At 41.6% G+C, this 22,878-nt stretch overlaps 1 protein-coding gene across 5 annotated transcripts in view; it reads right to left on the bottom strand.

The window, feature by feature from the left end:
• asph (aspartate beta-hydroxylase) overlaps window positions 1–22,878 on the bottom strand; it is a 43,403-nt gene that overhangs the window by 19,532 nt on the left and 993 nt on the right. The window contains exons 1-4 of one of the 5 annotated variants that reach the window (XM_037083408.1): window positions 19,303–19,400; window positions 10,702–10,860; window positions 8,223–8,267; window positions 7,415–7,483 (exon numbers count right to left, since the gene is read on the bottom strand). In XM_037083408.1, the coding sequence (XP_036939303.1) occupies window positions 7,415–7,483; window positions 8,223–8,267; window positions 10,702–10,860; window positions 19,303–19,327 (298 nt within the window). In that variant the 5' untranslated portion in view covers window positions 19,328–19,400. Of the gene's footprint in view, window positions 1–7,414; window positions 7,484–8,222; window positions 8,268–10,701; window positions 10,861–12,698; window positions 12,879–19,302; window positions 19,401–22,878 lie in introns of those variants that run through there. The other 4 variants (XM_037083405.1, XM_037083406.1, XM_037083407.1 and 1 more) reach the window with 4 other exon arrangements.

The following is a 22,878-nucleotide window of genomic DNA, read 5'->3' on the forward strand; positions in this document are numbered from 1 at the left end:
CAGGGTACACCCTGAATGAGTCACCAGCTCATCGCAGGACTCTTACTGATGGCAGTGATGGCATCATAGAATTCACTCAGTCATTCATTCACTTTGGCTGAGTGCATCTTTAGGCCTCCTAAGAGGTTGATATCACTTTACCCCTTTCCCACTGGTGAAAAATCCCATTAAACCCTGCTAAGATCAGGCTTTTGTGTGCAACGGGAATGTGTAACTCTTCATTTACACCTGGGTCAACTAACTCTGAAGCAGACACAAGTTTTTAAGTCACCTCGGCTTAAAACAAACAAGGCCCAGGTGGTCACACTAAATTCCACCATACAGAGTGATTAGACAACATCCACTGGTGACATGTAAATTAGGAAAGAATGTGGGATGCCATCTATTAAAGGACGTTTCATTACTGGATACAGTGTTAGAGGTGGAGCCCTGTTCACTCCTATGAAAGCTGCTCAGTGGTGTTTATGAGCTGAAAAGTGCTGTCTGTCAAAATATACTGAGCCAGCTAACTTCTGGGTTTGGTGCCCAGAGATTAAATAATTTAACTACTGGCTCAGTGTTACTGGACCAAATGGCTCAAATTATGACCATAAAGCAAGTCTTTTCGCAGAGGCTGTGACACTCCAAAAGATTTATCCAATGTTTTACGGACGCTTCTTTCATAATGGGTAGTTTCCTGGAATTTTACAACTGTTTCAAGCGCATTTGTGATGTGAAATGTAATGCAAGCAACATTTCTGCTAAAAATCACAGACGGGATACATGTGGGAAGTGGGAATGGGGTCAATACGTGATTCTTAGTGGATGTACCCGCATTTACAAAAAAAATTTAACAAACATTTGTGTAAACCTGCTAATTTTGAGAGAAAGCAGTATTACACTTTAAAGGGTCAGCTGTACCGTAAATCTGATTCGGAACTGCAGCTACAGCTCCAATAATATTAAACTGGCTGCATAAATGGACATGTTTATATTTCAGCGCACAAAATCCACACATACAGTGCACATGTGGGCAGATATCTGGGAAACACAAAACCCGTTTGTCCAAGCGCAGTCTTGTGGGCACACTATTAAACTCAGTCAAACTTCTCTCATCAAGATCGCATGTCGATACCAATTAGAAAGACAAAACCATAAGCCTTAACCTTGACAAAGGTTTAAAAAGTATAAATTCATGCGTATAGTCCAGAGAGTCCAGAGTACATATGCTGAAGACAAGTTTATATGGCATGCGGCAATAGGAATAGAAAAAGACAAAATGGTGGAGAAGGGACAACCGAGCAGCTGTCCAAGTGCAAATCATCTCTGTATTTTGTGTTAATCAGTATTGCCAGTTGTTGCCAACAGGTGTTTGAATTAAAAAAAAAAGGTTTAAGAGAGCTTCTGAAAGTGTTCCTGAGGACTGTAGAGGCGTATCCCAACACTGGGACTGACATCAGAGAAAACGCTTTCAGAAAGAATTTCACTCTCTGACTCTACAGAGACACAAAGTTAAGTTTGTAAAGTCTGATGGTATTTGGGAATTCCAGCGGTTGAAACCTGGGATGGGTGAGGCTCACAACAGGTTAGACTGGTGATACTCATATCCAGAGCAGCTGCCTGGTTTAAGTGCCCAGAGTAAGCAGAGAAAATCTTGGAGGAACAGTTTTCCCACGCTGGGGCTGTTGGATGTTGAATTCTGAAAACATTTGCATTGGAGGATAGTTGTTTTGCTGCAGTTGGCCTGAGGCTATTGGTTATGGAGGCCGACTATGACAATCTTTTGCCCCTGATTTCCATTATCTTTTGCTCTTCTTCTTCTGACCCGTCCATCATCCTCATCATCTTCGTCCTCCTCCTGTGTCTCCGAGACTCCTCCTGAAGCACTGTGTTCTTCCTCCTCTAGGGTCTCCAGGGGGTTTATCAGACCATACAGGAAAGTGAAGAAACCGTTTAACCAATCAGAGCCGCCCTCCTCCACTTCTTCTAACCAATCCAGAACCTCGGGTTCACCCTGACCATCGCCTTCACTGGTCAGGCCTACGCAAATAAGAGGTGGGGAGGGATGGATGGAGGGGCACAACATGTGGCAGTAAGTTGTGAACAGTGTGGTAAGGGAAGTGGAAAAAAACTAAACAAAAAAAGGCAGGGGAAAATAAATAGAGAAAATTAAATGAGAATGAGTGATGAAGAATGAAAGAGGGTTGAGAGCAGAGGAGGAAAGAAAGAAGGGGAAGAAACAAGGAAACGGTAAGAGAAGTTTTAAGCGTAGGTTAGATAGCAAGGGAACTACTCAGGTTTTATAATAAGCAGCTGCAGTCAGGCTGTGTACACATGATTTAGCTTTAACCATATTCATTTATTCATGACACCTTTTCATAAGATCATATGAAATATCTTGCTGAGCTCTCTGCATCAACTGAGTCCAAACACTGGAGAGTCTGAGCTCACTGCTCATCATGTGGAGACAGCCTTCCAAACACAGACAGGAAAAGAGGACAACTGAAGCAGAGTTTCCTTTAAACTGTGTTTTTTTTTTTTTTAACAAAAAGTTAAAAATAGCATAATACGCATGAAGTTTAAATGTTTATTTGTTGCCTATGTTCACTTCAACAGGCAAAACTTACAGTCATGGTCAAAAGTTTCGTCCACTTGTAAAGAACATGTACATTATGTCAAGTCCTCCAGTGAATTCTACAGTGACCAATTCAATTTATTATACATCTTCTAAAAATGTGATCAAATCCGCTTCAGATCAGATCTAATATTAAAATTAGACATCGTCACCTCAGTTTGGTGCTTCAGATAGCCATCCACAAGCTTCTGGTTGTCCTCTGGCTGAATTTTTTTCTACCACTGCTCTTGAAAGAATTGGTGAAGTTCAACTAAATTTGGTGTCTACCTGGCACAGATTTGTTTCTTCAACACAGTCCACAGTCTTGATGAGGTTCAAGTCAGGAGTTTGGGAATGTCATTGCAAACTTAAAATTCTAGCCTGATTGATCCATTCATTTACCACTTCTGATGTGTGTTGGGATCATTGTCCTGTTAGAACACCCAACTGCACCCAAGACCCAATCTTCTGCTGATGATCTTAGGTTTTCCTGAAGAATTTGGAGATAATCCTTCATTATTCCATTTATTTTATTTAGAGCAACAGATCCACTGACCGCAGAACAGCACCACATCATAATACTACCAGCACCATGATGGACAGTCAGCGTTGTGTTTTTGGGATTAAAGGCCTCACCTTCTGTCCTCCAAACATATTGCTGCTCATTGTGGTCAAACAACAACCAATCGGAAGAAGCAGCTTCTTTCTAACACAGCAGCCTCTCAGCTCATGTTAATGTGAAACACACTTGACTGGACACTGACACCTGCCTTCCAGCAGCTTCTAATAATTTGCAGACTTGCGTTTTGGTGGTTTTTGGTGATATTTTGTTTTCTGGTCGTGGCAGTGACACAACTGCGCCATGCACTTTATAATTACAGACAGCTGACCCAAAAATAGGACCCAAACAGGTCCTATTAAAATGGGCTCAGAAAAATCAGCAGCTGGTATGAATCAGAATCACTCAGCACAAGTTAAGAAGCCATGCTACAAAGAACATTTGACTCACAACTTTCTGTACTCACTAGAAGTGATTCAAGTTACTGTATATACATTTTTGGTCAAGCAGATTTGGTCACATTTTCAGAAGACTCGCAATAAACTCATTATTGAACCAAACCGGTTTTTGTGGTCATCTCATCATAGAAAAATGAGAACTGTTGATATCATCACACTCAAGACTACCATTACATACACGTGTTCTTTGCAAGTAGATGTACATTTTCCACCACATCAGTAACGTTGTGCAATTGTCATCTGTGTTTGAGTTGCCATTTACTGCTGAATATATTACATTAACTAGAAGGCATCAAGAGATCCATGAACCAAAAGAAAAAGACATTACAGTAACTTCGTTATCAATCTTACAGTAGGCCAAGCATGCAGAGACAATATCAAATACACATACACTGCACGGCTGGGCAATACACATCGATATTGTATAATTACCCTTGTATGAGATATATATAGGATATCCATTGGATATGGCTACATGATGATATGTCATAAGTGTTGTCTTCTCCTGATTTTAAGGGCAAATTTCAGTAAAGTGATATTTTAAGTGACTTGATCTTACTGGTCTTTACCCACTCAGTCATTAAATCCAAAATACTGATGATTACTGATCCAACATCTGAATGTGTTCATAGTTAATTACACGATTGAAAAAGTATTTGGTCAAAAATATTAAATCTGGTATCGTTGCCCAGTCTGAACATTTATGAAGTCCTTCAGATGAGATTTCAAAATGTCCAGATAAATATTGTGCATTATGAGATCATTCCAGACATCTCCCGGTCCTACTACGCATATATGCAAATACAAACTGTTTATAAGTAGATTATGGTGGAAGGAGGATAAGCAAGCATTTGTCAGCACACAGAGAGCCAGTGGGACAAGTTCATTGTTATTCTTCTGATGTGTCAGTTTTGTAACGAAAGGAGTCATTTACATAGGCAGGCCTCCTCTGCGTGGTGATAGGAAATATCCGAGAGGGGGGCGTTCATCCCCGAGGTGGAGATCAGTGTGTCCAGCGGTAAGATAGCAGTGTTTCACAAAGTCGTTGCTCAGAGCTAGACACGCAAATTGCTCTGTTCTTGGTTGTAAAAATCAACATAAGTGCCTATATTCTGTCCCAGCTACAGACAACAAAAGATTTTTAACAACAACGTGACGGCTACGGTTCCTGTAAGTTTGTGTGTGTGTGCTAACCACTTCACATCAGACTGCTTCAGTAACGATGGTCAGCACAAAGCTTGCTTTGACTCAACACTGACCCTCGTAAAAGGATCTTTTTTTCCTGCACTACTCTTGAAACAAAATTTTGTTCCCACTGCACAGTAAAGTGTAACTCAAATGACAATAAAGGGAAGTCATTAAATTACTTGGCATGAATATATTAATACAAAATAATTGCTTTTCAATATCTTCTATGTCATGTGACCCAGCGACTCCAAATCAGCAGCGGTTTGTATTAGTACACTGGACGAATAAGACACACCTATTTATATCCTATTTTAGTGCTTCCTCTATTTTATATGGATATTAATATGCACTTGGACAGCTGACATCCTTTGTGTTTAGTACACATTGGGTACAAACTGAAATGGAAAACAAATTAAATCAAACACTGTAAATCATTTTGTTTGTTATGCCTATTTAAGTGTGAAGTGTTCGATAAATCAATAAATAAATATTTTTTGTGCTCCCAGATATTTAACTTTAGGAGCACATGTGCTGGTTGGGGAAAGATGTCAGCATAGAGCCCTGATACAGACTCTATGCTGACGAGCTCAAACAAACAAGAAACAAGAGTGTGAAAAAGAAGGCATACATGTGGAGATAACGACGGGATCAATTGAGGGCAATGGAAGTACAGTGTATGCATAGAAGCGTGCCCTTTAAACGCCAGGAGAGTTAACACTTAATTTAAGCCAATTTGAGAAGGGATTGATACAATCCATCATCCATGTCTCATGTAAGCAGGAGAGGAAAGCTGAGGGATGAATTCTGGTGACAAAAATGACTGCCCAGAGCTTTATCTAAATAATGGCAGAGCAAACAGCTGCCATGCAAGACCACTTCAGGATGGGACAGTCTGAGCCAAGATTTCTGTATACCAGTTAAGTGAAGGTTTTAACCAGTGCAAAAAAGCAATGTTTCTGCTGTATCACAAAAACCATGAGTGTGCCGTTAAAAGATTGAGACCGTCTGTTGGATCCTCATTAAATCATGTGAATGAAGATAAACTTGAACCTGTAATTCTCACGGTACAGACACACAGAATCAGAAGAGGATGCATTTGGACACATCGGAACACTAGGAGGTCCAGCTTATGAATAAGGTAACAATGATTTGGGTGGCGCTTGGTTATTAATCTTACGTTTTCAATGTGGCAGCCAGATCACACACATACTTATATAACAAGTAACAGCACACAAAATCATGTATCTGCAAATGTTTGGGGTGAGAAATGGGCTGAGAATTAACAGAATCTTCACTGATATTTGATCAGCACTTCTAGTTTGGTAGGATTTTGGTACAATAAGACAGAGGAGGGCCATAATAATGCAAATTAAGCACTGGCAACTTGCCATACTGTATATCACATATCAATAGAAATGAGCAGGATCCATCGGCTTGACATCCATCAACGGATCCGGGGCGTCTGCACCACTATGCCCATGTGACAATTTAACTGGGCACATAATTTCAGTTTCATGAAGATTGTTTGTCATCGCAAGCCAAGTTTTAATGCTTCATGCTGTTTTAAATTCAGCAATTTGCATACAACCCCTGCACACAGTAAGTATGTTCCATTAAGAAGGTGTATGTGTGTAGAGAGAGATAGAGATAGATAGAGGTGCCACCCCAAGCCTTAAGTTGGGAGGCGAGCTTTAGAAGCTTTTGGATCTTAGAACCAATTCAAACTATGACACTTTTAATATAGCAAGTTTGCGTTAAAAAAAAAAAAAAAAACTTCACAGAGGTACTGAGGCAGTAAATGTGGAAGATATTCTGCTGCTTTCATTAATGAGACTGTCTCAATGGTAACAGTAAGCTGTACAATTGTCAGTCGTGCAAAAGAAACCCAAATTGCCATTTAATGTAATTAACAAACACAAAAAATACTTCATCAGTGGCCTGCAGAAAAGTTCAAACTCTGTTTTGACTCTTGCAGCCATAACGCCTCTCAATAGTAATGCAGAGGTGATGTTTACATGTTTCTCGATGCAGTGTTTCCCACACATTCATTTGTTTGTGGTGGTCCACCACAACATCAGCCGCCACATATTGATTCTCACTCAAGACAGCACCGTGAATAGCATGAGGTTATGTACTCTGATACAGTGGATGGTGGTGTGGTTTACATACCGATGATGAAACCATCAAGGAAGAGTAGGGGGACTATTTACCGCAGTTGGCTTGACTGAAACTTCCTCTGCAAAGAAGACGGCTGGCCTCATCATCGAAACCAAGCCCCCACAAAGGGCGCCGGCCTTGAAAACATCAACACTGCGAAATGACTCATTTTGCTGTTAGACTTTGGGCAATTCGGTCCAACGAAATTTGGAGAATTTAGAAGAGCCGCCAGATAACATTATTTTATCCTGATACAAGTTAGCTCGGCGCTAAACTGGAAGTTAGCTGACTGTCGGTGGCAGTGCTCTTTGGCACCCCGGCTGGACAGTCACCACCACAAATAAAGTCTGATTCTGTGGGAAACACTGAACGAAAACAAATGGATTGCCTGTGTTTACTTTCTGCAAGACACTGATAGTAACCACCAACATCAGCAGTAAATTACAGAAATCAACTTGCCTAGCAGAACTTTAGCATCCTCGACATCAAAATCACCATCGCCATCTGTATCGTATGCCACCAGTTTACCTACAGCAGCAACAAACACACAGAGACTTACTGTTTCTCGGCAAACACATTGATCTCTGGACATTTACATGCACCATTAGACACAGACAAAGAATTAGAACAAGCTTGCAGGAGATCGGCCGCATCATTCCCTCTGCTAAAAAGTGGAAGGAGGTCCTTTAAATGTGAGGGGATATGGGACACTGAGACCAGGTGGGTAAAACAGGAAGGAACAGGAAGGAACATTCAGAGACTTGTTAACTACAGTGTCCATCACTGAACATAAGCCAGTAGGACACTGTGGGACATTTGGTTTTAATGTTTTTTGTGATCAAATAACTCTGGGAGGACTCTGCTGCCCGTCTTGTTTACACAGCACAGGGTTGCTCAGTGTAGTATGGATAAGGTTATAAAGGGATTATTGCTGTTATTATCATAAGGTGCTAAATGTTCACATAGACAGATCATTCTTATTTTAGTTGTGTGGACTAGGCCTCAGTTTATGAATACACTGAGCCTTTCTTCAACACAGTGCAGGGACAGAAAGCAATGAGGCTCGTGTGCAGCATGTTTTACTACATCATCAGTTCATGATATGTGTTATGTGATATGTGTTAATAGTACTGCCTGGTTTAGATTCTGGGCTCTGAGGAGAGTGTGAAAGGGAGTGATGGAATGAGCGCACAAAGGACAAGACACAGGACAACACTAATTCACGATCACACAGGGTGCAACAGAAATATGCCTTGTGATTTTTTACCTTGCAAGGCCTCAGACAGGTTAATTTGTAAGCCCTTAGCCTTGTCTGCATGCAAACACAAAACACACATATTGGAACAGGAGCAGGATTAACCAAAACAACAGAGCAGATTTATAATTCATACATTAATAGTGTATTACTAAAAACACAAGAATGTTCAACAATAATCATTAGCAGTAAAGTTAAGAGACAGGATCGTGTGCTCAGAGACAGACGTGCATCTAACAGACAGATTGTTAAAAGGTACAAGAGTTGGTACTGCAATATATGGATTATCATATTAACAAAAACACTGGATAAGATGGTATACACACTAGGGGGTCGCCTGATATGACTTTTTTCAGGGCTGACACAGAACATTAGAAATTAAGGAGACTGATGTTCATTTACAGTAGTAATGAAATGATGTCCAAACACTGAGAACCCAGTGATGAAATAATTTACAAACAATTTACTCAAGTACTGTTCTTAAAGCTGTAGTCTGTAACTATTTTTTGTTATAATTGCTAAAACTATCATTATGATCTGACAGCAGAATAAGATACAGGTCAGCTGTGTAAAAATACACTGTCTGTGGGTCCACCCAGTGGCTGTAATTTGATTTGCAAGAATCCACCACTCCCGGGTCAACACAACCAATCAGAGACCAGGGCAGTGTCGGAGAAGTGTCAATCATTCTTGTGCCTATGCTGTTGGCAGCCCCCCTCCAATACGCAGTGTATAATGGGCAGTGCCTCTCCCCCGCGCAGGCGCAGTGCCTGCTCTTACCTGGTCAGATGCGGTCATGCCCAAACTGCAAACAATGACGGAGAAGCAACTGAGCAGAAAAATGCCCCACCATTGTCAACGTCAAAGAGAAGAAATAAGAAGACTGACAAAGCAGTGTAAAAGAATTGTACTGAGCCAGAGAGAAAACTAGGATAAATATCGGAGCGTCATATTCAGATGTGGAGGGAGCTGGGGGATTTGTAAGGACTTTTCAGCTGGACAAGTAAGAAGCCCTGCTTGATATGATTCATTCTATATTTTAACCACAAGGCTATAGTGGCAGCGGTTACAGTAATATTCGCAATAGCACGTATCGCCTTGAGACTTTAAGTCAAGCTATGTAGCTTATTGGTAAATCTAGCTTGTTAGCTTGTATGCCAACTCCAGTGTTTAGCTTAGTGCTAAGCTTAGTGCTATTGGTTAGCAAAAGTGTTTTTAAGTAACCAGGCAAGTACAACGTTAGTTTGTGTTTGGTTTGCTCTAAAGTGGTTGAATTGGTTTAGAGAAATACAACACTACATAACATCACTTACGCTTAAAAAAGGCGGCATGGTGACAATGGTTACCTGAATGATTAGCTGGTAACTCCATTTATGTGGATGTGAGGAATAGTGTTTGTTACCTAGGATATCTATAGTGATCGGCATGAGGCCCTCATTACAATTTAGTTGAAATACAACAATCAGGGCGAATGATGTTGTTATTTTGAATGTGCCATCTTGGTTAACTGGCTTCCTCTGTTACCATGGTTACAAGCCTGCTTGTGTATGACAGGCTGTTCTGTGAGGAGGGGCTTTGAAGGCAGGGCTGCAGGCAGCAGAGAGGAAGAAGGGGGGACCTGGGAGCTGTATCATTCAAATATTCCAAGTCCACGTTTTTCTCAGAACTCCAGACTGCAGCTTTAAGTACAATTTTTAAAAAGGAACTTTACCTGAGTATTCCCATTTTCTGCTACATGACATTTTCAGTACGCTTCATATTTGGTACATTTAGTTACTAGTTACTTTGCTGATTCAATTGTTCAGTGTTTACAGGCATCATTTTGATGTTGTGACGGGGTTGTGGGCATGACATTGTGTGAGAGGATGCTGCATCAGAGCCAAACATTTTTAAATCAGTGTATTTTATCAGCAATCTGAAAGAAAAATCACAGATGTCAATATTTGGAATATGTTGACTATCAGAATGCTGAATATAATCAGCCAGGCCGATTATCAGTCTATCCCACATACACACCATGTCCTTTATCTGCTCACATTTATCCCAAGAATACTGAACACTAAGAATGTTGAGGATGCAGCAAAACATTGGCCTTTCATTTAAATGAAGGCATTGTTGCTTCACTTGATTTGGCCAATTCTTGATCACAACCATTACGGTGGCTGATGGACATCTTAAGTATCTGGTATAAAGCAAGTGTGTCAGACAATGGACTATGGAAAGAGTAAGAAGAACGGAGGCTTGAAGCAGACTCTGCAGATGCGACGTTCGTGTTCTGATATGAATGCTAAACATCATGGTTAGACTGGCTCTTACCCAAGGCTGAGGTGGACTTCAGGAACAGATGGCAGACATATGTGTTGACAATGTGACAAAAGTTAAACTAGTTGTTAGCACGTCCTCTCCAGCAGGGGCATCAGGTGGAAAAGTAGAGGGAGGAAGAAAAGATTCAGGTATACAAATGTGCAAGTGTGCTGCACCGCGTACTCACCAAGCACTCCTTGATAGTCGACCAGGTCAAAGTAGACCACAGCTACCGATGTCCAGACACCCAGCAGGGCCAGTACAATGAACCAGGTGAAGAAGCTGCTGCTGGACCCAGAGTCCGCCTTCTTCCCATTCTTATTGGCTGACTGTGTTTTCGTCCCATCTGCAACCCAAGGACAGTACATATACATATTTACATGATCTCAGAATTTGACAGGTTTCCTTCTCTTTTTTTGGACACATTCGATAAAGGCTAGACATGAACAGTGAGTTACTCCAAGTTGTTACCATTTTAAACTGAAATCTGGGAAAATGTGCTAGAATTCATATGCAACTCAGAACTGCCTCTGGAGAAAGAAGTGCAGGCAATGGAAAGAAAATAAAAAGCAAGAGGCTATTCTAGGGATGCCGATGACATTTCACAAGGCATGATGGGAGAAAATAGTGGCAGGGAGAATGAACAGGTGTTGGAGTCCACTACATTGGGAGAGGTCACACTCAGACATACACTCAAAGAGCATAGTTCAAAGCCCTCACACCTACAGTGCATCTTATAACTTTCTAAAACTCAAGCTGCACAGACACACAGTAGTGAATAGGGCTGCACGATATTAGGAAAATCTGCAATGTGTGATAACGCTGTTAAATATTGCAATGACGATATAAGTTGCGATAAATAAACAAATATTAAGCATATCAGCTTGATATTAAGCTTTTAGCCAAACTTACCAAATTTCTTGTCTGAAATGGAAAATGTAGGCCTACTTATAAGTCTATAACCCTCAGCGGGCCCCTTGGCCTATTTAACATTATTAAGAGTAAAAAGATATATTTTTACTGCACATATTTTTACTACCACTTAAATATTCAAGGGCTGTCAATATAAATGTGTTATAATTCTGGCAATCAATTTGAAAACCTTAACCTTTAAATTTAGATTAATGCATTTTAATCACATCACCCTTTTTGACCCTAATCACCTCCCATAACTTGATAAGCTTGTTGTTTACCTTCCTGAGTCCTCTCACAAACAAAGTGGGAGAATGATGAGTGAGCAGACATCCCCTGCTCTGCTGAACAAATCATTACATTATAAAAAAGTTTATAAACGGACCTTTTATTAAGCCAGTTGTTGCACAGTCGCAGTGATTAACACTCTTCACAATGAAGCATGTGAGCATGTTGCTAACGTTAATGATGCTAGCGGTGTTTTCCCAGTGTGACAGAGCCGACAGTTACTGCACCTTTACGTCAGACAACAAATGGAATATATCATGCACCATGCAACGTTACATTGTTGAAGACTTCTGTGACCTATATGTACTTGATTACTTTGAAACAATGTAACACTCCCCCTGCTGTGGGCCTCCGTTAAATACTAAGCAGAGTCTCCCGTGTATGTTCTCTCCATGTTGTCTCGCTTCGTCCTGCCGCTCCCAGTGCTGCAGTCCACAGCGTGCATGGTGTGTGTAAATGAAATGATTTTTCTTATTCATCACATTTCAGGCAGTCTTTTGCGATGTGTTTATCTCACATGTTTGTATCACGATGAGAATGAAAATTCGATTTATTGTGCAGCCCTAGTAGTGACCATTATATTCAGTGATCAACACCAGAGGTCAACTGTGGTCAGTAAGTTGATCACTGTCCAATTATACAACTCAAAATCCAGCAAACGCCTGAAAAACATGCAGGTCTCCAACATCTTGAGAATTTTTCCTGATACCCATCTTACACAGGCAGCTCAGAATACATATCTGATTTGTTCATGCACTTCTATTACAGAGATCTGATCACACCACAATTACATACAATATCAAAAAAACTGTATATGAACTGGAGTTTCAGGGGGCTTGAAGTGCTCTCAGACCGTCGAGATGTTAATTCCCCACTCAGTCCTCAGTCCTGCAGCAGGACAACCAGGCCCGCTTAATGACCTCCACGCTCCTTTGTCCTTGTCAGATCTCAAGTCAGTAGCCCTTGAACAGAGACTTTCCTCACCTTGCATTTCCCCTGCCATCACCGTAGGGATTGCCGTGACGACAGGAGGAGCGGCAGCCTCAACCAGGGTCGCTGGATCACCCATTCCTGCTTACCTGGCTTGCCGACTAACCAAGTATGAAGTGGCTAGAAAGCACAGCAATCAATCCCAGCTGAGGCAAAGTGTAGCTGTGCCTCCCTCTCGTACCTCCTCTCTGCCTCCCTGTCTGTCCCTCCTCACTTTTTCTGTTCACAGGGTCTATCATTCATCTGCCAGTAATCCTTGCTCTCTGTCACCCTTTTCTTTGAGCCTCATATGGCTCTGGAGGTCAAAGACAGCTATTTATAGTGCTGTTAGAACAGCTGTGCCTGACACAAAGAGAGGAAGAGAAGGCTAACTTGGCAGGGCCAGCTTTGAAGGATCAAATGGGGTTTCTTATCTTTTTTATCTTATCTTTTTTTAAATAAAAAAAGGGGGGGTATCACTTCCTGGTAGGAGGGGCTACACAGTAGTGTAAATGGGTCTGTGCTCTACAGGTGACACTAGCTCAACCAGCTTTACACAAGCTGCAACTTTCACAGAAAGTAGAATCATGCTAGTGCTGGGCGGTATACCGGTTCACACCGAATACCGGTGTATATTTTTGTTATATGAATTTTTCATATATCGCCATACCAGTGAAATTGATTACAAAATGTACAGAATGCTGCACCATGCGACATTGTTTCATCCCAGACCCTTTTCAATACGCTTCTAAACAGGTATAGTGCGATTGCAAGGTGTGGTGAGGGTAAACAGTTGTGCTCTGGTGTTAAGTTACGGTGAAGATGGATAGGATAGCAGTTCATGACTTCATCTGCGGATGTCAAGATGAGCAACTGGAAAGCCACTGAGATTCGGGAGAGACTTGTGTCTCCTCGGTCCCTAGCTGTCAGCTTGTTGTTGTAGCGGCAAGCTACTAACGGCTGCTACTTTCAAATTAAAAGCCCCCCGCTAGGAATTCAGTTCTAATCTCCAATGGGGTGCAATGTAAAGCTCTTATTTTGAAGACAAATTCGACCTCGTCCCTGTTAGCTGTCTGTTGCTTGAGGCAGCTAATGCGAGGCGCTCCACTGCACGCTTCCTTTAATAGCGGGGGTTTGACATTAGCGTGTGTTTGACTGAGCAGGCGAGAATATGGGCCATGTGTCAGTAATTAAGCGAATCTATCAAGTGTCAACACATTTCTTCCGATGCATATGTTGTACATCACTGTTCATGCCCAACTTAGTGCTTCACGTCACCTCAGATGGTTATGCCTACCCCAGTGGCGGCTTTTTGGGAAAGAAAGAATATCAAACCACCTTTTGAGATAGACAGGGCGGCAGAGTGCGGCATTTACCTTGCAGGAAATGTGCCGCCTTTTCTGTCTAAAAGGGGCTAGTAATTCCTCTCTCAACCAGTAGAAAATGCTGTGAACACCTGATTATGCATGAAAAAAAAAAAATACAGTGATATATATTTTTGGTCATACCGCCCAGCACTAAATCATGCCAATATAACAAAGTGTGTTCACAGGTGTCTGGGAAAACATCCATGTGTGTGAAAAAGTGGATTCTCTAATTGGTTGTGCGTTAGCTGTATGACCAGTCTGACTGGTAGGGGTGGGTGGATCGATCCAAACATCGACAGTATCGATACCAAGCTGAGTATTGGTATCGGATTGATACTAGCGGGATGAGATCAATATTTTTGTTGTAGTTTCTCTTCTATAAGTTCAGCAAATCACTCATTTCTTCACAGAGTTTGTAGGAGTGCAGCGTCTCCCTTAGTCGTTATGAGCAGAGCTCCACTCCACCTCTCTCACTACGCTTACTCAGGTTCACTGTGCCCCTCCTAACCCTTTTGTATCTGTTAGTATTCCTATTTAGGCTACATGCAGATGGGTTATAGATTTAATTATGTTAAATATCATTTTCTTATTGGCTAAAATCTTTGTCCTGTGTTTCATCATAATCATGATCAACTCATTAGAGGCAAAAGTACAAAATCATTCAATGATCAGTAATTTTCAAGTCAAAAGTATCAGTATCAGCAATACTGGCCCTGTAATTACTTGGTATCGGATCGATACCAAAATTTGAAGTATCGCCCACCCCTACTGATTGGTGGTGTGCTAGCGAATCAGCGCAGTGTGTGGGAGGGGTGGAATACTGTATGAGCTTTGTTTTTCTATGCACTCCTTTCCGTCATTTCCTGTTTTCATGTTTTGGCACAAGACTAGCGCCACCCGCTGGTAATGAGGCTTATTATTGAGGCTTATCTTGTGCAAGCGCAGAACGTACATGCTACCATAGAGTTGGCAGCAAGTCGTAGCGGTATGTTCAATGCAACTTTTCTGCCGAATGGGTCAGACAAAAGGCAACAGAGTGGTCAAGTAAAGGCAGTTGGCTGGTGGTTTGAGGCTGGGCGGCGTGTGGGGGCCTTAAGACGTCACTCTTCACCCACCTGCAGTGCTGTACTGGAGTTCTCTAACCAGACAGCTTAACAACTATTCACACCTGGGCTCACCTAGCCCTAGAAACATGAAGACCACACATACAAAAACAATCTCTTTTTCCTCTGTCTTCCTCAGCATCTTTTCAAGAATATTTGCGTCCAAAGGGATCCACTGAAAATGACCGAGAACACTATATTCCAGGCCTATAGGTGGTGCCTGAAATTCACCAAAAATGGAGAAGAACAGACGGAGCATGCTCATAAAGCTTGCACGCTGTAAACAAAAGGGGTGGGAATCTCTTGGCACCGAATCGTGAGGTGCCAAGAGATTCCCACCCCTTGTGGGTGACTCCCTCTACATTCCTGAATAATTTAGTGGGAAATTGTATGTTAAACTTACAAAGCCTTGATGCCTCACGGCGAAGGAAAAAAAATGTTTTCCACTGTGGTGAAGACTGTGGTGTTTAATATCTAGGACAAGATAGTTTTCAAAGGAGGCATAAAATGGCATTTCACATCAAAGTGGACGACTTCCTGTTGGACTGACAGTATGGGTCCAAGAGGGGCTTTTTATGCAAATACACGTACCGAATTAGTTCCTGTATCTGCAAGTAGGAGGCGGGGCATTAAATTATTATGGTTTTTGTCTGACTTCCTCTGTCCAGTGGGTGGCGCTATGATGACACAGTTTTGATGCACAGATATATTCAGGGCAACTCCCTCTACATTCCCAAGAGATTTGGTGTAGAAGGGGAATTGTACGTTGAAGTTACAAGAACTTGATGCTTCATGGCAAAGGATTTAAATTGGCCGCACCACCATGGCCAGCAGGCATGATGTAGGCGAAAGCTTTTAACAGGTTTTCATCTTCAAGGTCTGAGGATGATACTGACTGACTGTGAAATCTGTTGTGTTAATTCTGTTGGAGGATGTCACAACAGTGCGAGGATTGGAAATATTTCAAAATGGTGGCCCCAATCAAAATGGCCGACTTAGTATTGATGCTGAGACATATTCGGGGCGACACCGTCTACATGTATGTGCATTTTGGTGTAGATGGGAAATTGTATGTTGAAGTTATAAAGATTTGATGCTTCACGGCGAAAGAAAAAAAATGGTTACCACCGTCACGCCCACCAGGTATGACAGAGCTGAAAGATTTCCATAACTTTTCATCTTCAAGGCATGAAGACAATACTAAACGAGTGTGAAGACTGTAGTGTTTAAGCTCTAGGACAAGACAGTTTTCAAATTAGGCATGAAAAATGCTGCCACACATCAAATGGTCGACTTCCTGTTGGAGGGACCTCAGACTTTGTGCGCCTGCTCATGATGAATCTGTGCAAAAAAACTTCATTCATCTATGACCATGTGGAAGGCAGGCAAGAACAATAGGGGGCGCTACAAAGCCTGCAGGTCAGGCACGCTCATTATCAAATTTTTCGTCAGATGTGACATAAATTCCAAATTTGGTGAGTTTTGAGTTTTCACTTCCTACTTTGTTCTGACTGTGTGACGACTTGGTAATTTCAAAGCAAAGTATTTGTAATGATCCGTACTCTATTTACTTCCAATCTATTTAATTAATAAAACAAATTAAAGAAATGTGGCAAGTCAAGTGAATGGTTACATTTGCTAGCAAACATCCAGCTTTGCAAAGAACCAAAAGGAAAAGAAAAAAGTGTGCCTGTAGCAGCATCCATGTAGGACATTAATACAGCTGCAGCTGCTCGACGGTCGATACAGGTGTTTGTATCACAGCTTGATCTGGACGTCTCACACTTTGCCATAGCTGACTGACCTCACGATGAGTTTGGGCTGGATTTCAACATACGGTGCAGGCTGTATGACAGTGTACAGTTTTCACATCGACTCAGTAACGATGTACACGGCTGGGAATGATGGCTTTAAGTAACCATTTGAACACAGTGCGGAATGACAGAAATACCCGATAGTTACAGGAGTCACAAGTTAACCGGACGCTGTGGACTCAACACCACAACTAACAGCCAACAGTGGTCTCCACACTGCTCTCGAGCCGCTCGGCATGAACAAATGCCTCAGACTGTTCCACTCATGAGTTGTTTGTGAGTACAGTCATTCACGACACATCCCATGTTTTTTGTTGTGTGCACGCCATCAACTGTCCGGGCGCTGCAATCCTGCACTTCCGAGTTCCGCCTCTTGCATCCCGTCAACATTACGCTGTCAACTAACATGTAGAAAATCAATTTGACATTTGTGAATCGATTCAGAATCATCCATATCCGAATCATAATTCATCCAAGAATCAATTACTTTTCCCACCCGTAGTAAACAAACAGACAGAAAGAGAAACCAAACACAACAATAATCGTTTGTGTGGACCGTTAATGAGATCAAACCGCTGCTGCGACTCACACTCAACTACAAGGCGAGTAAGTTGCAAGAAAGGCTCAATATCTTCTGCAGCACAAACACAAGCATGTCGTCCGCCACTGTTGTTGTTATTAGACGTCGCTGGGTTCAGAGGTCGGAGGCAAGAGGTCGAGGGGTGGGGCGATGGCTTCATCGTTTCGGAAGGTATGCAGATTTGCTGTCCACACAAAAATGCAAGGGCAGCATTTGCAGATTTTTCCACCCCGAGAACCGGTTTCAAAAAAGTGCATTTTCAGGCGCTGTGTTTACAGGATCCGTGTGGACGATTGGCCAAAACAATGGAAAAAAACTGCATTTAGACTAAAGAGCATTTCCGTATGGATGGGGCCTCAGAGCTCACAGGTGTCCATAACAACTCTATAAAGGAAACTCCCATTGAGTTCAAAAGCATGCAACTCTCCAATTAGTTAGAACTGTCGTAGCCTCCTACCATGACCTGGGCGACTGAGAATGTTCATCATATTCACATGTAGTATGTCGTCATTTCTGAGTCCCTATTTGACGTGTGTGTGAATCTGGAATACAGATGAAACTACAGACATGATGAAACTCCGTCGGCTCATTTTTACTTCAACAGAGAGAGGACAGGGAGGAGCTCATGACTGTTGAGTTCCTGCCCAAAAAACTGTTTGAACTGCAGTCCTGTCTGTTCATCCCTTACCTGCAATTTGCTACAGCACTGTTTTTCTACCTACAAAGGACCCGTATGGTGACATTTTTGACAAAGCAAGAAATTCAGGTTCATGCATTCAGGTTATTCTTTGGTCTCCCAATTTAAAGTCAGCAGGAGAGTGAATTAAAAAAAAGAAGTTTAAATGGTGTACTTCTTTGGTAAAGAAATCAGAAAAGAAAGGTCTTCATGTCCTGTACATCACATGTCATGTTTACTATGCATTGCAATGCAGATGTTTAATTTAGTTTACATATCTTCAGGGATATAAAATACCTTTTGCAAAATAAAGTATTTGATGAAAGTTGTTTTTATCTATACCAAACGGGGATACTGATCTGTTTTTATAAAAACAAGCAATCTGACATGTTAAATGTATGTTTACAAAAGCATTTTATCAAAAATTGCCACAAGTTTCAGGTGAGTTTGAAGGTGTTTAAAATGTCAGGGCAATTTTGTTTACAATAAATGTATTCAAATAAAACAATGTTTTTTATAATTTCTTTGTCATTAGTAGTTTTTGAGAAGCAATATAAGCAATTAAAATCATAAATCAAGTTCGGTGTGAAAAAATTGGAGATTACATTTTTTGGCCATATCGCCCAGCCCTAGTGCATATGTTGTCATGTTTGTTGATGATTGAATAAAACACTGAAATACGAATGACAATGGTTAAATTGTTATGAGGAAAATCTGTTGTTAAATTATTACTTTACTTATTACTCAATACATTTTGATCTGTTGAGAAATTGCTAAAAAATGTAAATGTTAACATTCCAAGTTTTAATTTTTTCATCAAAACTACACAGTGCCCCTTTAAGATGAGTTCTTGTTTTCTCCTTCAACAGCATTTGAAATTCATACCAACTGGATTCAATCAGCCCAACAGCAACACAAATACTGTACATGCATACACTATTACATAAATGCAAATCTCCCCCTTGTGCTGAACTGAATACTCTACAATAATATGGACCAATTTCCACACATAAGACAAAGAGAAGCCATCCCGCACTCTACACACACCAAAAGAAGACGAAAACCAGGCAATAACATACCGCTTAGTTCGTCTATACACTCCATCCTCGTATGACCACAGCAGCTACTTCACACATGCAAGTGCATCCACTTACACACAATCCTCTTTTCCAAACTAGTGGAAAACTGTGTGCTCGTCTCTACTCTGAGGCTCAGTACACATTGTTCGGCCTGAGCAGCTCTTCTTTAGTCTTATGTAAGGGCTGCTGTGCACCGCCTTCAAAACTCCCACATCCCTCTGGCTTTTAAGACGTTAGCACGCTAATGACTGTGCACATACTGGTTCTTCTACCTTTGAATACATTCCAACCACTTTCACAGCCTCACCACTGCTGAAGGAGGCCGACCTCTGACCCTTAACCAACTTTAAAACAGATGCTTTTTAGAACATACCCGTATGGCCTCGAAAGCAACAACATACACTCACTTAGAGCAGCACTCTATTTGAACGGTGTGTAGAGAGTGGACTGGGATGATTCAGAGTCATGGGCCATGGTTTGTGATGGTGAACAGTACATTCCAGTGATGGAGGCTGTGCACAACAGAAAAGGCAGGAAACAGATCCCATTCATGGCTTTGTTGTGAGAAATCCCCAGAAAATCACCAGTGTTAGCTTGAGTGGCTGTCTGTTGAGGTGTTGAGTCAACTGGATTCATCACTAGCTCACTGTAAAACACACTGGTCAAAACACAGCGTGGACGTTTCACCTTTAAAACATTTTGCAACTTCATATTGTTTCCAACAGTAGTGAGGACACACTGCTGTATAATACTACACTTGTGCACATCATGTGCCACTTCTTTTAAATGATTCCTGTAACTTCGCAACAGAAAATAGATTTTTAAAAGTTTCAGATTTGCTGGCTGGTATCCATATAAAGCAAAGCCTATATAGGGCCTCATACAGAGCTCCAGCACTCAGTTTAATCCAAAACTTACACTCCATTACCATAGCAACATTAATAATGCTTTACGTTTTGTTAAACTTGTGCAGCAGGCAGGAAGATGCAACACCAAGCCTTAACAGAACACACACAGCATTGAACTTTTGTGCAGTTACATGGCAATGTGTCCATCTATGGGTTTAAGTTTCAAAAACACACTGTGCAAATGCAAAGAACATAACACAGCAGCATGACACATCAGAGGAACAGACCAAGCTGTTAACCTGTCAGTTGTACAAACTTCCCAGACCTCAGACGAGGGGAGGAGGAGGCCTGAGGGATGAAATGACACATAATGTAGAAAAGAAAAGAGAATACACGACAAACAATAAATCAAAAAAAAAGGTAAACGTCAGACAGCACAGTTATTAAAAAAGTGCCACTTAACACAGGAGCTGCAAGCTGTGTCACAATTTATAATTATGCATGAAGCACTGTGGCGCTGCACAGAGGCACTGGTATACATCATGTTGTCCGGATGTAGAAATGCTTTGTTGGTAAACACCCCTGCAAAATTAGGCTAGGTATTGTTAAGAACCTTATAATTCAATATCAATTCTTTAGGTTGCAATTCAATTAAATATCGATTTGATTCAATATTGATATAAACGCTTCAATATCGATTCAGTAATAAGTAGTAATAAACAAATAATTCATTAGAGTACCTGTTGATATTTCTTAAACCTAAAGAAGTAATCTTAAATCATAAATCTTTCCTCTAGGAAGTTCTAGTTTGAACTGAAATGTTAACAAAGGCACACGATGTGTTAAGATATAAAATAGTGTAACCATAGTTTAGCTGAGAAAGTGCCATTGTTTCTGGGACTGCATGGTACATTTTTGTCTGACATAAACATCGACATAACCGCGGTCCCTCTGCCCTCCAGCTAGACGCAAGGGGGTTAAACGTTGACACTGAACCCCCTCTCTCCCTGGAAAAGAGTGCAGCGATCAGGGTGAGACCTGCTTTGTTGGGATTTTACAGTTTGCGAAAGAGCGGCACGTCAGACATCAGCTACCCACTTCCGCAGCTCCGATAGCGTTTCTGCGGCACATCACCCTCCGACCCTCGAACAAGGTCGCGGGCGAGGCGCTTCCAGCTGCTGGAGGCGGGGACCGAGTGGCGTCCTGCAAGGGACAGGGGATGGTCGGGGCGCGCTGCTTGCCTGAATCAATTCAAAAGTACTTTCTAAATCGATACTGAATTTAGAAAAAAAAAAACATATTGCAATGCACTGATGAATCAATATTTTTACCTACCTCTAGCAAAAATCAAATCTCTTTTAGTCTAAATAAAAAGTCACTGTGACTCATCACAGACAATTTTTTTTGCATATTGTTCAGGGAGAAATATGACAATAATTCAAGGAGAGTGATAACAAAAATAATCAACTCAACTAAAAATAATTACTTTCAATATCAATATCACTACCATTCTTCATAATATTGTGATAATATCCAAGCCTCAGAGGTCCATGATTACATTAGCCATGTGATCAGCACACCTAGAGCCAACTTCATTATTTGATAAGCCACCCAGTGTTTGATCATGTAATGCAAGTCAAATAAATACAGAGTCAGTGTGTTGGGCCTTCTTTCCCTTTCAGTTGAGGCTCTGTGAACCTACTGCTGCTACAGGAGAGCACACTCACACTCAACTGTAGGGAAAGATATCACACCTACTGACCAGGGACGGCTGAGACATTTTTCTCAACAGGTAATGGGTTAACGGACCACATCTGGCAGGGTTCTCATATTATGTTAAACATCCACTCATGTATCACACAATACAGTCTGCATCATTCAAAGCTTTGAGATTGATACTGATAGTGGAATTTGCTGCGATACTTGTCAACTGCTTGGGTACAACTTTCACAGATGCAGTATGAACCAACAGCTGGAGGTTATCCTAGTAAACAGAGAGCTTCATACATTTGCACAATGTGGGCCCATCAATTGATACCCAAGTTAATTTAATAAATGTCATTTTCTGCTGGAGAGTGGGCATGTGCTCATTGTAGGACCTGCAGGCCTTCTGCTCCACTGTAACCAAGCTTGCTTGAGCCACTAGGTACATATGTGCATGCATAGGGTAGGTGGGGGCGGGGTTACACTTCACACGAAAAACTGAACATTTTGTTCTCTGGGCTTTCAACCATTACATTGTCCTCTGATTAGGAACACCATGAACTCTGCACATGGAAATACAATCATTAGAATGGAGGAAACTCCAGTCTGAAGCTGCACCACACTGAGCTTTAATCATTGAGCTGGGTGTGCGGGGCTATAGGTTCAGGGGTCAGCTAACACTTTACACGAGCATGATTTTAGCAGATGCCGTGTGTTTCAACGTGTACCTCTACAGGTCCGTCGTTCTGACGGTCCGGAGCCCAGTGCAGTTCGTAAAGGACAGCGTGTACTCGGAGCTGGAGCAGCTCAACCACAGCCACGTGTCAGCGGTATTACTGCCTCCTCCATCCACACACAGACCATGAAGCTGTCCTGAGGAGCAGCGGGTGTCTGTGCAGCTCACTGTGTTATGAACAGACGACGACGCTCGTGTCGTGATTTGATCGATTTGACTGATATCTGGGAGCAGCGTCGATCTCTGCAGGGTGGCATGAGGCGAGACATTAGACCGCAGGAGGCTCGA

The sequence above is a fragment of the Acanthopagrus latus genome, chromosome 21 (genome assembly GCF_904848185.1).
Source record: "Acanthopagrus latus isolate v.2019 chromosome 21, fAcaLat1.1, whole genome shotgun sequence".
In the NCBI taxonomy this organism is placed as follows: Eukaryota; Metazoa; Chordata; class Actinopteri; order Spariformes; family Sparidae; genus Acanthopagrus; species Acanthopagrus latus.